The 16,234-nt window shown below is 36.9% G+C and overlaps 1 protein-coding gene across 1 annotated transcript; it reads right to left on the bottom strand.

Annotated features, from left to right (window-relative positions):
• Positions 1 to 14,026: 14,026 nt before the first annotated feature.
• LOC105492949 (histone H3.3A-like) lies at positions 14,027 to 14,796 on the bottom strand. The gene has a single exon (XM_011760338.3). The coding sequence runs from the start codon at positions 14,761 to 14,763 to the stop codon at positions 14,353 to 14,355; it is 411 nt and encodes a 136-aa protein (XP_011758640.2). The 5' UTR covers positions 14,764 to 14,796; the 3' UTR covers positions 14,027 to 14,352.
• Between the last annotated feature and the right edge of the window lie 1,438 nt (positions 14,797 to 16,234).

Genomic DNA, 16,234 nt, shown 5'->3' with positions numbered 1-16,234 from the left:
CCAACCAGCATCATCTTAGTATGCATGTGCTTCATGCCATGACAATAGTGGACAGTTCCATATAGGGTTCAACCAACTTTGTGCTGGCAGTGCTTCCCTTCAGGAATGTTTGCATGGGTTTGGTTACTCCCCTAGAGCTTCCCTCACATGTAGATCCCTGGCAGAAACTTGCTTTGGCAGAATGCATTATCTTCTAAGATGTTGGAGGGCTAATACCTCTAGAAACAATGCTCAAAGGATAAGAAATGGCCACTGTTGTATAAATGCTCCCACCTCCCATTTTTCAACTGAATCATTCTGGTAGGCATTCTGTTTTTGTTTTTCAAAAGATGCCAGTGGAATTGAGGTCCTATTGCTCAGTAATGTGTCCCTATAATGGCTTTTTCTCCTTTACTATCTCACTTTCCTTGTCCCTTATGTTCTCTGAAATCATAAACAAAATAAACTACATGAAAAATAAGTTTCCATCAGGGATATGTATTTGGGAGAACACAGAGTAGACCATCAGCCTACTCAGCTCTGGATTGCTAATTCCTGGTCTGACATAACATTTAGAAACAAACATATAACTTATTTATGCCATCATGATTTTGGCCAAAATATACCCAATGAATGTACTCCAATTCTAATATCATGCATATTCTACTTATTTTTATCTTGGTGTATCTTTTCCATTTCAATTTCTACAATTTCTAACAGTCCTCATCTGGCATTTGTTAATTTAAATTGCAGAGAGAAAAACTTTGATTGACTTGTCATTTCACACCAGGTAAATCCATAGCCTGAATATATAGATTGACCTCATGGCCAAAGCATATTATTGAATAAATGAACTATGTCCAGAAAGGTGGAGGGCATGTGATAATAAACACAAGGCTGTTCCTTCAGTAAGTGCATGAATGAGACAGTTTCACCAGAAGGGGTTGTAAGCCTGGTCAGCTTCATGACTGACAAGAATAATACAGTCTTCCAAATCTCAGAATCTTTCTCATATATCTCTTATTTTCATTCCTTCATTATCATTTCTGCTAATACAGAACCACCCCATACTTATACTAGGTTCTGATAGGTAGCCACAAAAGTCTTCTACAACACCTATCATTCATCCAGCTTCAGCTCCATCTCATTTTCATTCAGCTTTCAGAACTCTGCCAGAGTCAGCTTTCCATTTTGATCATTATCCTTCCCTGCTCAAGTATCTGCAGGCATTTCTTGCCTATACATCAATTCTAAACCAGCAACCGGAGGTGTCCAATCTTTTGACTTCCCTGAGCCACATTGGAAGAATTGTCTTGGACCACACATAAAATACACTGACACTAATGACAGTTGAAGAGCTAAAAAATAAAAAAAAATAAAAAAATAAAAAAATCTCATAATTTTTTTTTCTTTTTTTTTTTTTTTTGAGACAGAGTTTCACTCTTGTTGTCCAGGTTGGAGTGCAATAGTGCAATCTCAGCTCACTGCAATCTCTACCTCCTGCCTCAGCTTCCCAAGTAGCTGGGATTACACGCATGAGCTACTACGCCCAGCTAACTTTGTATTTATAGTAGAGACAGGGTTTCACCATGCTGGTCAGGCTGGTCTCAAACTCCTAATCTCAGGTGATTCACCCACCTCAGCCTCCTAAAGTACTGGGATTATAGGAGTGAGCCACCTCACCTGGCCCTCATAATGTTTTAAAACAGTTTATGAATTTGTGTTGGGCTGTATTCAAAGCCGTCCTGAGCCGCATGCAGCCTGCGGGCTGCGTGTTGTACAAGCTTGCACCAAGTTTAATATTTAAGAACACCCATAAACTACCTTCTTGGATATAAGGGTTTTCGTTAGGGAAAAGACTATGTTTTCTTTTCTGGTAAATATCTCTTGGGGTCCCTGTAGAGTTCTAGGCAAACAAGAAGTGCTCAGTGGATGCATGTTGAATTTAATTTAATTGCTGCTTCTGAATCTTTCTCCTGTCATCTTCTTAGGCACTTAAGAAATTCTCCAATCTGAGAAAACAAGTATTTTTCAAATGAGAAATCAATCCAAACAAAAGAAAAAGAGTCTATTATCATTTAAAAAAAAAAAAACTTCTATCAAGTGGTATCAACAGAAACTAGAGGCGCACCAAATAGATTGCATATTACCATAGGCTATATCCAGGGGGAAAAAAAGTAATCCCAGAGTTATTTTTGCATTTTTATTCAACTAAAAGATGAATGTGCATTGTTATCTGATCAATTTTGTTAATTTCTTTGTAATTAATAATTAACATGAACAAAAATAAATCCACAAAAATTGGTCAACATGAAAACATAAACACAATATTTCTGAAAATGTATCATCTAATTAAACATTATTAACTGAATTTTACTTTAATATTGTTATTTTGAAATGTCTTTATTTTAGTAATAAAAATTGTTAAAAAATTGACTTTATGTATAATTAAATTTGGCATTTTGTTATAGTTCTATATGGCTAAGGGCAAAAAAATTTAGCCATTTAACTCCTGTAATGATTATTAGCATAATCCTACTTGGAATCAATTCAGGTAGGGAAACTGGTTCCCAGTGGCCAATTGCTTCAAGGCTCCTAGTTGCCCTTTAAACTTTTTTGGGAGAGACCCCTTTAGATATCATTGAGGGGTATATAGAATCTTTCCCTAGAGGAAGAAAAATGTTTGTTTATAATATATTGCATACAATTATTGGAAGTGAGGAGGCCATAGACTCTTTGAAACCTATCCGTTGATTCTTTGGAGTCTTGGATTTAACACTTACATTTTAAGTAATGTCTCCAAAGTTACATTATGCTCTTAGGGAACATGGTTGTACACTCAGTCAGCCATCCTAAGGCCTTTTATTTTTCAGACACTGCTAAGTTCTGAGTAAACAGAGAAGTAAAATATATTCCTTTTCCTAAGGGGGTTTAAAACATAATATGGAGACACTAAAATGACCACAAGTGCAATGAATGATTCTGAATACAATGATAGAAGTACACTTTGGAAAAAATCAACTTGTGTGTAACATCAAAGGTAAAATGTGGAGTCAGACTGCCTGGGATTGCACCCCATCCTGGCTTTTTAGAATTAGTATGTTTTGTGCAGTTTCTTTTTCTGTATATTGCAGGTGATAATATATGCAACTCATAGGGTTTTGTGAGGTTAAGTGACTTGGTGTATGTAAATCGTTTAGAATAATTTGTGGTTCATACTAAGGCCTCAATAAATTAAGATTATTAAATTAAGATTATGAATTTTGATTATTGTACTCATCGGGGAAGAGTGCTTGCAGCCAGAAAAGTCCCCCTACATAACTGAAAGGGAAGGAATGGCTAACTGAGGGGCAGGAAAAGGAGCAAAGTAGGAAAGGTAAATGTAATGTGTTTTTTTTCTTGTCTTTAGTCGCTCTTCTCTGGGCTTTATAAGAGCTCAATCTTACAACATTCTCCAGAATACTCAGATATGTGACACTTTTCTCTGTGCAACATCCTTCACTCTAATTTAAACTATTTGCAGCAAGTGCTATTATGCAAGCAGAGTAAGTGACTTGCACAAGGTCACATAGGGGAGTGCCCACAGAAAGCCAAGGAAACTCCTTATTTTTGCTTGGTTTCTTCCCCAGCACACCAGATGGACTTCCAAATGAAAATTCATTTATTTGATTTATCCAATGAAGCACACATCCTTTTAAGATGACAATAATTATCTTGGACGGGCATTAGAGCAGAATTTTTTTTTTTCTAAGGGCATAGAGCCACTATTTGCAATATAATAAGAAAGTCATCAGAATTATTACCATGACTTGATAGCAGAATGCCAACTATTTGCTGTATACTTGAATCTCTTCAATGCTATGTCAGTTTATTTTAATAAAATTAATTTGTGTCATTTAGTTATATTAATACATAAACTAATCATCTCTATAAAATAGTATCTTTTTAAAAAAATTTTACCTAATAGTTCTAATACAGCCTCAAATTCCTGAAGTATTTTTCAAATGTTTTCCTATATAAGCCAACTAAACGTTTCGGCCATGCTTCTTTACCCTAAATCTTGGTTTTGAGAATTAAGTGAGACGATGTATGTAAAGCATTTGTCATAGTGCCTGATTTAATAGGACTCTTATTAATCATAATATCAATAATCACAACCTAGTGTTTTCATTCTCATAATATTTTTACTATGGCGACACTAGATTTCTTTTTAATACACAAACCTGAAATATTTATAGATACAGTAGATGAACCAGACTTGACTCACAGGCAGAGTGCACAACAGGTATGATTTCATGGCCAGTAGAAAAGATTCATTCACTTGAAAATCCTCCCTCGCCTTTTGCTTCATTTTTGACATTCCACAATCAGAATTCAAGCTTTGATTGTATATATATCATTGGTATTCTACAACTTTCCCTAGTTTGCCACTGAAGACTAATAATTTAAGTAGTAGTAATCTGTTTCACCTAAATGTGGGAAGCACCCAGAGAAGAGATTTGATCAGGGTTGCAGGCATGGAGATGGAAAACACAGCATGTCTGGTATGTTGCAAGTTAGGAATTCAGGCCATACTGATTCAAGGAGAAGGCTCAGGCTGTGCCCTTAAACACTGTCCTTCCCCAGCGTCTTGTTTCATTCCCCACTCTGTCCCTTCCTCCTGGTCATCTCATTCACGTCAAGGTTGAACTAGCTGTCTACTGGCTAAGGACCTCAAACCTTGGCTAAGGACCTCAGACCTTTTACATCAGACCATCATTCTGAGAGGCTGGCTGCTCTACTCAACTGCCATGGGCTCCCTCCACTTGAGAAAGTTTACATGAGCCTCCGAGGGAGCATCAGTAGCCCTGTATGGGCCTCATTATATTCTACCCATCTTTACCATAGCACTCGCCATAAAAAACTATAATGGTCTCTTTAATGCTCTTTCATGCTGGAATGGGAGTGCACTAGGGGCAGGGACTACACCTCTCGCTCATTCACTCACACATTATTCATTCAACAAATATGTGATTCATATTTAGATCTCAAGGAACAGAACTGTTCTTGGCCACAGAAGGTAGTCAATGAATGTTTGCTGAATGAATGAATACATAAATGTTGAAGTAAGTGAATAAAAAAATGATCAAAATAAAGTGGCTACAAACATTAAATACATGCTTTTCTACTTCACAAGTAGACCTGGGTCTGGCCTTGGTTACTGATGATCAGAAACTGCCATCAGAGGAAAACGTATGACTGTCTTTCTTCCTGAACAATGTGTAGCAAGGTTCAGGAAAAGGCTATGTGATGAGAGTGAGATTAAGCAGTTTGATAACATCAGTCTCCAATCACCATTTCTCATGGTGGACTGAATGATGAATGCTGGCCTGTCAGGCATCTGTCGAAATTCCTGGGGCACCTGTCTTCCGGCTTCCAGGGTAGTTCTATCTCTGAGCAGAAGTCAGGAAATGCATTTCCACGTTAATGTTATCTCAGCAGCTCCAGAGACTGGTTTTGTTTCTTGGAATTTCCCACTAGGAGATTGTTTTATTGTACTTCCTTTGACCTCTTGGTTAGCCGGACCTGGGTTGGGTGTTATTTGACTAGATAATTAACATGTCTATAAATGGAATAAAGGGATGTATACCTTGGAGCTTTATAAAAACCAGTTTTGCAGGACAGAACAACCATTTTTCATCTGAAACCAACATCAGAAAATGAATCTGGGAAACAAAACTGGCTTAAGGTGTCTGACTCAGAATCTTTACAAAGCAAAAGTGACGAAGAGTCCTAACGCTTCCCAAAGGATTTGCATTCAGTAGGCATCATTGTTGATTTCAGGCATAGAATTAGAAGGTACCTTTGTATCTAATTGAACTTTCTCATGTTACAATGATGAAATAGAGTCCTGGAGATTTGAAGTAACTTGCTCAAGATCACTCAACTACATAATTGTAGAGCCTATAGTAGAACCAGTATAATCAAATTTGCTGATTCCTCCTTCATTATTTCTCTGCCTTTATTTTGTTTGGTTTTGTTTTGAACTATACCACATGGTCTTTGGAAAATATACTGTGTTCTGGCGTATATAGGAATCACAGATTTGTTAAGTATTTAAAAAAATTTATTGACCATATACTTAAGATATACTCAACCACTATGGAACATTCAAGGATGAATTAGACACTCAGTGTTAATGAAGCATGCAGTCTACTCTATGATAAAATAACATGAGAATTTCAAAAATAATCTGTAGTATAGGACCAATGAAAGAAAAGATTTCTTGGGAATCTGAAAATGGAATATGCTATTGGACACCATAATAGAATCTAACAGTGTGTTGCCAGCTATTATTTTGGTAACCATCCTTATAGGCATCCAGGGAATCTCCTTTCCGGATGGTAAGCAGGATGCTGATTTGTTCAACAATCTTGCATTTTCCGTTCCTGAGAACTGTCATCCCATATTTCTCCAGGGGTCTCTGGCTTCATTCACCCAAGTCTCAAATTAAATCCCTTGTGATCATTACTACTAAGTGGAAGAAGCTGTCCTCCCAATGACTGGGAAGTCTCACATGTGCATTCAGCAAGGATTGAGCTACAGGGATAGTTAAGGCTTAGGTCAGAAGTTGGAAATTGGTGACCTTCAGACCAAATTTGGCCTGAAAGTATATTTTACTTAACATATCTAATGTTGATTCACATAGTGTTTTAAACTTGAACTAGTTGCCAACATCTAAATACTGAGAAATTGTACTTACTAATCTGGATTTCCAGACTTCACACATATACACAAAATGAAAATTCTCTCCACACCGGGTCTGCCTTTCCACACGGCAATGATCACTTGGAGATCAGTAGCCACTAGTTCTTTAGACAATGTATGTGTTTTCTAGTTTGCCACAGTCCCCATAACTTGATGTGACTTTTGCATAGTGGAGGTCCAGTGTCTGATGCCAGCCATCATGTACCACCTATTCGCTTTACCAGATGGCAACACCTAGCTCCACAGGTATTAGGCTTGCCACCCTGCTTTAGGTAATAATGTCAACACCTTTGATGAGTTTAGAAGTTTTTATTTTTTACATTAGTTTACATTTGATTAGCATGCAATATTTACAAATTGCTTTCTTATAAGTTAAATTGCTTTCTCACAACTCCATGAAATGTGTGAGATAGTTATAATTATGACCATTTCTCAGCTGAAGGCACTGAACCTTGAATAAGTAACATAATTTGCCTAAAGTATACACACATTCCCAAATTACCCAGCCCAAGGCCTTTTACGTAACATCTCCAGTTTACTACCATAGCAATAGATGCTATACCTCTAAGAATAAGAAATAAGTACACAATTGTCTTTTGGTTCTTGTGTTAGCCACCACACTGCAATTGAAGCAAACCTGCATTAATATACAATAGCAGTAATTTCAACTACATTGAAATACCAATATTAGCCTTTAACCCTAATTCGTAATAAACCAAATGTTCTAATTGATAATGTTTTTTACTACAACTGTTTGGCTTTTAAATTCCACCATGAAACATTAGAACTATAAGGCACTTTGTATATAAGTTAGTTTACCCCCTTTGTTTTACAGATGATAAGACTGAAATTCAAAGAAATGAATGTCTTATCATAGTCATCTAGACAGTGCCAGGATTGATATGAGAAGAGTGTCTCAATACTAAAGACATTCTTCCTGTTTTGCATTGTATAATATATACTCTTTGTGAGGAACTTAATTAGTTCAGAGAACATGCAAAAGGTTGTGGAAGATATTAAATACATTGAAGATGATTCTTACCTCACTTTAAATACCTTTAACCTCCTCTATAAAGTACAAACTAAACTCCATTAAAGAAACCAACAAAGAACTGTATTTAATTTTGCCATATTACATAAAAGACATATCATGTATTAATGCTGTAGGTGATACTAGAAAAAGTTCTTACTAAAATTTATAGACTCAGCCGCTTGGAGTTTTTATCTTTTTCTTTCTTTTGAAGTTTGTAGAGCACAGTACACTGGGATGATCATGCTATAGTCTTTTGGAAAAGGAGCAGAATCCAAAAACAGAAAGAATAGAGCTAAAGACACCAAACCATCTGTAGGGAGGAAAAGGACAGAATTTCAGGCTGAGGAGGGGTAACTAAGCTAGCAGGTAGAATATAACCATGGAGATGCAGGCAACATTTTTGCATGAAAATCAGGGAGTATGATATGAGTCCAGTCGTAAGTTCACCTGCAAGAGAAGTGTATCCCACTGTGAGGGCCAGAGATCAACATAAAACATAACTGAGTTGATGTGTGTGTTTATTACATTTGCACATCTTTTACTCTTGAACATTGGAATGTCAGGTTGGGGGAAGTGCACTGTAGTAAGATGGGCAAGATTTAGGGTGCACGTTCTGTGGCTCTTGATGCTGTGGTATAGTAACAGGCCTCCTGATCTTAGACAGTTTGTGGGGAGAATAAGGAATCTCTCCAAGATTCCAGTGAAGGTCTGTCACAGGGATATGGTAGTTTTCCAGGGCTTTATCCAAGCAGGTAGGGCTTTATGTTCAAACTTTAGTGTGGTAGTGCAGTAGGATACAAGAGTGCTAAGTGGGGAAACCAAGGCAGAAGACAAATTGATGGTTATATTTACAAAATGAGGTTACAGATTAATTTCAGAAGGCTGAAAGTTGATGAACAAAATCTACGGATTTACTATTCATATTACAAAATCTCATCCTGTAACCATAATGCTAAGACCAGATCCCATAGGTTGAGTAATGAGGGGTGTAGACAGTTAACATACGTTCAACTCTGGTCAAGATCACCTCACAACCTAAGTTAGTCTGAAGATAACATCAATGGATGCCATCAGAAGAGTTTGAGGAGATGAGATGATAAATAGGAAACTTAATGATTTTGTATTTGGTTATATGCATTTGAAAAAATACATATTCTCAAATTAGTAGAATATTTATTATATATATTACAATAAATCCAAAGAGAATGAAAACCTAAATTAAGCATTATCTCACTTCTCTCTTAACAAGAAGTAACACATTTAAGTAATTTAATTTTTTTTCACTTGCATGATACATCTGCCACTGACATTACATTTCTATTTCTGAAAGCATTAGTAAATTATACAGGAACGTTAAACATTTCAACCACCATTCTTCATCTTTCAGAAAACAACACTCTATATTGTTATTGAAGAAAAGAGTAATTTTTTGAAAAAATATTACTTCATCAGCTTTGAGGCTTTGCACTATAATTTGAAACCATTAGGAAGAAAAACAGAGAATGAAAGCATGTACACTTAAATATTGAATGAGAATTCTGCTCTTCAGAAACAAACAAGCAAAACTAATTGATCTTCCACAGTTTCCATGTGCTGGATTCCACATGTTTAACAATGCAGTGGCTACTGCTTTCTGTAAATGTGAAATACATGAGAAGATCATTTGATTTTAGTTTTGCTCTGGGATTCCCCTCTTTCCACAAGGCACTGAGAGAGAAACACATCTCAATCACCTGCAGAAGATTACCTACTTTCAATTTGTACATGGCAAATCTTTCAGAAGCAAGGCAAGGCTGGCTTGCTTTCAGCGCCGTAATAAAAAACAAGAAGAATGCTTGAAATCAATGTAGTTGATAATTTATGGAGTATTTTTACATCCATTTTTTTCATTTCATTGCCACAGAATTTTTGTGAGGTCAGTAGGGCAAGTAGTATCATCTCCACTTAGAGATGCATTAACTGAGGCACAGAGAGGCAGCAAAACCTGCACAAGATCACACTACTAGCACATTTTGGGGACAAGAATAGAATCATAATTTCAGAACCCTTTGTGTGTGTGTGTGTGTGTGTGTGTGTGTGTGTGTGTGTAATATGCATAAATTTGTATGTGTGTCTGAACATGTACATATTTGTGTGTGTTGTGTATATGTGTCTGTATATGTATATAATTTTGTGTGTCTGTATGTGCACATATTGTGTGTGTGTGAGAGAGAGAGGTGTTGTTCCACTTTACTCCTTTTATCCCAATAAGAAATGATAGGAAAGATATCTTTTGGTTTAGCTACCCCAATTAAGTTTTATGACACAAAAGTTTTTTCTTTGTCTCATAAAAAATGGATGAACTAACCAGATACAGCATTAAAACTAAAGCCAAAGACAGCTACTTCGCTCAGGCTGAAGTGGACTGCAGGAAGAAGGGAACTAGAAGTCGACTGTGGAGAGAAGGGGAAGGAGGGTGGGGGCCCGCAGAAAGGCCTTGAGCCACTGTGGAGGAATTGAGGGAAGCCATGATGGAGGATGTAGTTGGATTCTTTTTTTTTTCCGCTCCAGAGTGAAGCCTTCACAGTGCAGCTTTGCATTCTTGGATGGAGGTCCCTGAACATCAATTCAATCCATTTCAACATGTATTTATTGAACACAAAGCATGTGTTCAGTCATGAACAGAGCACCATGGGGAACATAAAAAAAGAACATATTACGCAGTTCCCACAATATAAAGAAGCATGCAATCTTGCAGAGAGGAGGAGAGATGGCAAAAAATATATATAAGGCAGTGGAGAAAAATCTAAATACATATATAATAAAGTGCGACTCTGAAGCTTTGCAATGCATGGAACAAACAATAGATGTGCTGGGAACTCAAATAAAGGAGAAATTGTTATTTGTGGAAGTTCTGAGTGAAATATTTGTGGAGAAAATAGGGCTGAAGATAAAAAATGAGTAAGAAAATATTGAAATTTTGAGTTGGAATTAGCAACTTATGCTGACCGTAGAATTAAACTTCATGCCCCAAATCAGAATGTTCTACAAAGTTTTGGATAGCCAGACATTTTGCTTCAAGTTGAACAGTTTTGGATACAGAAATTCTTGCTACTGTGAGATATATCTTATGTCTTTTAAGACTTCCAAGACTATGTCTTAACACTGTCTTGTAAACTTCTGCATGGTACTTCCCTATTTTGAGTTGAATTCTACCTTCCTGCCCCTCTTGGCATTTGACCATTATTATGCTCTCTGCTTTGGAACCAGTCAGAATGATCCAAATTTGTCTCTCACATGAGAAACTTTTAGGTGTCTGAAGAGAGCCCTTGTGTCTCCCCAAGTCTTCTTTCCAATCTTTGCACACCAAGTTTTTCTGCCAGACATCAGTCCAGAATCTTTGAAGTGAGTTGGAGGAGAGAAGGACTGAGAGGTGCAGTTTTTCTTCTGCCAGGCATTTGCTTGGAATGTACATCTGTGAGAGTAGAGGCATTAGTATGGGTTCAGGTGTGCAGAAAGATGTTTCCCAGTTTTAGCCTGCTACCTTCATCAGACTAAATGAATGTGGATTTTTTATTTTTTATTTTTTTTACTTATTTGTTCCCCTCTTCCTTTCTGTGATTCTTCCATTCCCTTTCGATGGGGCAACCAAAAGTTAAAAGTGTCATCATAAGAAAATAACTTCTATGTACAACACACATCAGAATCTGGAATACATCCTTCCATTATTAAGAGCAGAAGCATTTCTAATATTGAAGCTACACTCCTTTAGACATAAGCCTTGACTCTTGGTACACAGAGTGATACTTAGTACTCACACACAGACAGAAATTGTCCAGGGTCACTGCATGCAGGGTGTGGTTGAGGTCAGTATAAAACCCTAGACTTTGATAACTAAAAATTATTTAAGATATCATCTTGTCCAACTCTCATCCTTTATTTATAGATATGGAGACTTACATGTCCAGTGTTTTGTCCCAGAAACTGTAGAGAATAAAATCCATGTGAATTTATCAGTCCCTATCAATTTATCTAATTAATGTCTCCTAATGTTAGGCTCAATTCTACGGTGATCAGAATAATTTGTCCTATAAAGCCCCTGGAGATGCATTTAGAGACTGATGATATGCCACCCTGTAAACCACTTACATGAGCCAGGTGCAAGGCTTGAGGTAGTGTTTTCTAATTTGCTTTTAGGAACCCATTGTTGAGTCACTACCAGCATTGAGTCAGCAGGATGGGCGGTAGAGAGCTGGGCAGCATTTCACACCATGAAAAGGAATTGCTGGGTCAAAACATCAGAGTGCTGGACCCCTGATCAATGTTAACTTCACTAAAAGTTAGATAACCAAACATTAGTGGCCTCCCAATGTGAGATATTACAGAGAACAAAACACCAACAATGAAGTATTCAAAAAAATAAATTTAATACGATCAAAGTTTTAGATCTAACTTTCAGTTCGTAGGAAATATAAGAAACAGAGAAACTAGTGAAAAGATACCAGAAGCAGACAAATACAAAAGGCAGAACATTGTGACCTAGTTTCTTCATTAAGTCAATCAGTAGGTCCATAGGAGGAAAATAGATAAATAAATAAGGGAGGGAGATGAGATAATTCTGAATTAAAGGAAATTTAAGAGATATTTACATATAATAAATACAATAGGTAGGCTTTGTTTAAATTCTGATTGAACAAATCAACTGTAAAATATCATTTTTTTAGACAAACAGGACAATTAAGTATGGACTGGGTATTAAGAGGTATTAAGGAATTATTGTTAAATGTGTTAGGTATAGCAATGGCATTTGGATCATATAAGACAATATTATCTTTGTAATGCAAACTAAAGCATTTGAAAGTGAAATGAGGCCAAGCATTTGATTTAAACTACTCCAGAAAAAAAAAATGAGTAAAAAAGATGGAGGATGGGTAAGAAGCACTGATGAAACAAACAAAATAGTGATGGTTATTATAACTCTGATGGTTATTGATTGCACTCAGATTTTCCGTATGCTTGAAAATTTTTATAATAAAAAGTCTAATATCAAGTGACGAAGAAAACACGTAAGACTGAATGTTTCATATTTTAGATCAGCGACACTTAGCAAAGTGATTAAGTGGTGACGTTCCAATCATTCTGAGGGCACATTGAGAGATCTGTGATGACGTCTTTGTTTGGCTTATGAGGTGTAAAGAGAACTTGTTCCTGATTATAAATTGAGAAAATAGAAAATTTCTTTGTTAGAAGGCATGTTGAAATTTCCTGGGAGCAGGAATTCCTGTAGTGATTATAGGAGATAATTTCATTCCAACTTCTAGCCTGACCTATCTTAATCTTAATCTCGCCTAATAAAAAGATGTAATTCATTTGCATCAGTTTAGGGATGAGAGTTTAAAAATTTAAGAAAAAAACACTAAAAATGCTTAATAAGCAGTACATTAACAGGAAATTAGACCATTACCGTGAAACCATTTGTTGCTTGTGGCCTCATTTTGCCCATTATGGCCTCTCTATGCAATGTCCGATATAAGAGAAACAACCATTTAAATGGGTTGAGTGCAGAGGCATTGTTAGGGCCATAACAAATTGACTCTGTTTGCTGGGCCCCATTTCAGTGGGTGCCAATTTGAAAACTTTTTTTTTTTTTTTTTTTTTTTTGCTCACCAGATGATCATGTCTCACAGGCATAGCCAATCCTATTCAACTGGCTCCTTTACCGACTGCCCTTTGGCTGAGGGCTGTTGGAAAAATGGGCTGTCAGCCAGGAGGCACAAATTACTTCTCACTCCTTGTCAATGGTTTGAAATACCTGTCTGCTTTATGAAAAGGTAGGAAATTCTCTATCCACTAGGTTCACAGAAATTCCCTTTGTTTCATCTAAGAAAACTGATTAAGAGATCTTTTATTTGAGATCTTTTACTTCTTTGAGCAGAAAAGTCAAAAGTGGCTAATGTGGACACAAAAATCCATCAAACACAATCGCAGAATCACTTATGAGTTTCTTGGTCATGCTATAGTTTAGGCTGAAGTCTTGACTACCCACATCAGCTGACCATTAATATTTCACTATTTTTTTTTTTTTTAGTTTAATGTATTTTAATAGCAAACTTACAGGAACAGCACAGAAGACAGACAACATTAAAAACATGTACTTGCTTGTAGGACAACTCAGTTAGAAAAGTATAGTGAATGGATGGAATCTACTGTATGATAAAAATGCTACAAACACCATTTAGTTGCCATCAATAAGAAATTTACTTGTTTTAAAAAATCCAAATGCTGGCATTGTCCAGAAAAATTTAACAGGTTTATTTATAATTATTATAAAGTTGAACCGCTGAAACTTGTTCACTGAAACATTTTAACTTGCATTAATGCTTTACGCCTCTGCATTTATATTAAAAATTCACACACAAATGAAAATGGAAAAACTGCCAATACCTGATTTCTGACCCCTATTGTTCCACTCGCAATCATATACTTAGGTACCTTTTGACCCCATGGAAAAAAAATATCTAACGTTCAGAACTACCAATAACAGGAAGAAGAGAATTTTTTTTTTTTTTTTTTTTTTTTTTTGAGAATGAAATGTTTCCCATCATAGTGGATTCTTAAGCACGTTCTCCACGTATGCGGCGTGCTAGCTGGATGTCTTTTGGCATAATTGTTACACGTTTGGCATGGATAGCACACAGGTAGGTGTCTTCAAAAAGGCCAACCAGATAGGCCTCACTTGCCTCCTGCAAAGCACCAATAGCTGCGCTCTGGAAGCGCAGATTTGTTTTAAAGTCCTGAGCAATTTCTCGCACCAGACGCTGGAAAGGAAGTTTGCGAATCAGAAGTTCAGTGGACTTCTGATAACGTCTAATTTCACGGAGTGCCACAGTACCAGGCCTGTAACGATGAGGTTTCTTCACCCCTCCAGTAGAGGGCGCACTCTTGCGAGCGGCTTTTGTAGCCAGTTGCTTCCTGGGTGCTTTACCACCGGTCGATTTGCGGGCAGTCTGCTTTGTAGGAGCCATGGTACAGAGACCTCCTTACTTAGCCCCCTTCTCCTTGGGCTGGAGCTCGGCGAGCGAGAGGCGGCGCTGGCGTTAGAGAGCGACGGCCTCACTATTGTTAAGGTAACATTCCTCATTCGGTCATTCACTATCTAATAAGAATTATTTGAGTACCAGGTGCAGGACTAGGTTCTGGGAATATGGTTGTGAAAATGACAAGCATAGACCCTATGACCATAGAACTTATAATCTAGGGTAGAGGACAGAGTTGAAATGCAATGATGGCATTTGATATTTGGCAATGACGTGAGGGAGAGCATTCTTGAGAAAGCATGTTTCAAGATGAGATTTGAAGGATAAGAAGGTGTTAGATGGAAGAGGGAGAGGAGTGGATGGGCCATTTATTGAGACTGAGAGAACTATAGATAAAGCCAGCAGTTCAGTTGGCTCCCTAAAAGAGTGTCAGTCACACCCCAGATACTATTAAATGGATGGATTTAAATAAATGCTTTAAAGAGTTGTACATTTCTGCTTGATTTTTTCTTCAATATGTAATATGTGGATGATATATAAGATATGAAAATACCCAGAATTTTAAACTTGAGATGGAATGAATTTTATCTGCCTGACTTTTCTTGTGGGATTCGTAGATTGATGGTGATTAACCACACCTCCGCTTCCACTGATTTCTCTAACTTTCTCTTTCTGCTCTTCTCACTGTGTTTTTGCATTTGTTACACACCAGTTTGGTGATGATATTAACATGGCCTGCTCACTTAAGTTGTCTATATCTTGTTAAGTTACTAATAACACTTTGAGAAACATCAGTGAGAGCTGGTATGCGTCAACTAGAACACCCATATAGTAGTGACATCAATGAAACAGAGGCTGATTTTTCTCTCACATAAAGTAATTCTAAAGGTAAACAATAGAGAGCCGAGATGACAGCTTCAAAGTAACCAGGAACAAGAATCCTTCTATCAGTTGGTTCTACCATCCTTAACACATGTCTTTCATCCTCAAAGTCATCACATGGTTCAAGATGACTGCTATAGCTCCAGCCATACTAACAGAGATTTGAGCAACAGGACAGAAGGGCAAAAACCCATATCTGCTAGTGGAATCAGCTGAGTCAGTTCCTTTTAAAGGCTTCATACACATCACAACCTGTGTTAGAGGTTAGGAAAAAATAGGCTTGACTGATTATTCATTCATTCACTCAATCTGGGTACATTGTTGCCAATAAACAACAATTCTGTTACTCAGAATGAAAAGGAGAACAGATGTTCTGTAGCAACAGTCCCCAAAGTTTTTGACACCAGGGACAGGTTTCGTGGAAGACAATTTTTCCACTGACTGGCAGGAGGTGCAGGGGTGGAGGGATGGTACTGGGATGATTCAAGCACATTATATTTATTGTGCACTTTATATTATTAATACATTGTAATATATAATGAAATTATATACGTTATAATTTATATTATAGTATACA

Source organism: Macaca nemestrina, chromosome 1 (assembly GCF_043159975.1).
Source record: "Macaca nemestrina isolate mMacNem1 chromosome 1, mMacNem.hap1, whole genome shotgun sequence".
Classification (NCBI taxonomy): Eukaryota; Metazoa; Chordata; class Mammalia; order Primates; family Cercopithecidae; genus Macaca; species Macaca nemestrina.
The sequence above is the reverse complement of the archived record's forward strand: the minus strand, read 5'-3'. Positions and strand labels throughout refer to the sequence as shown.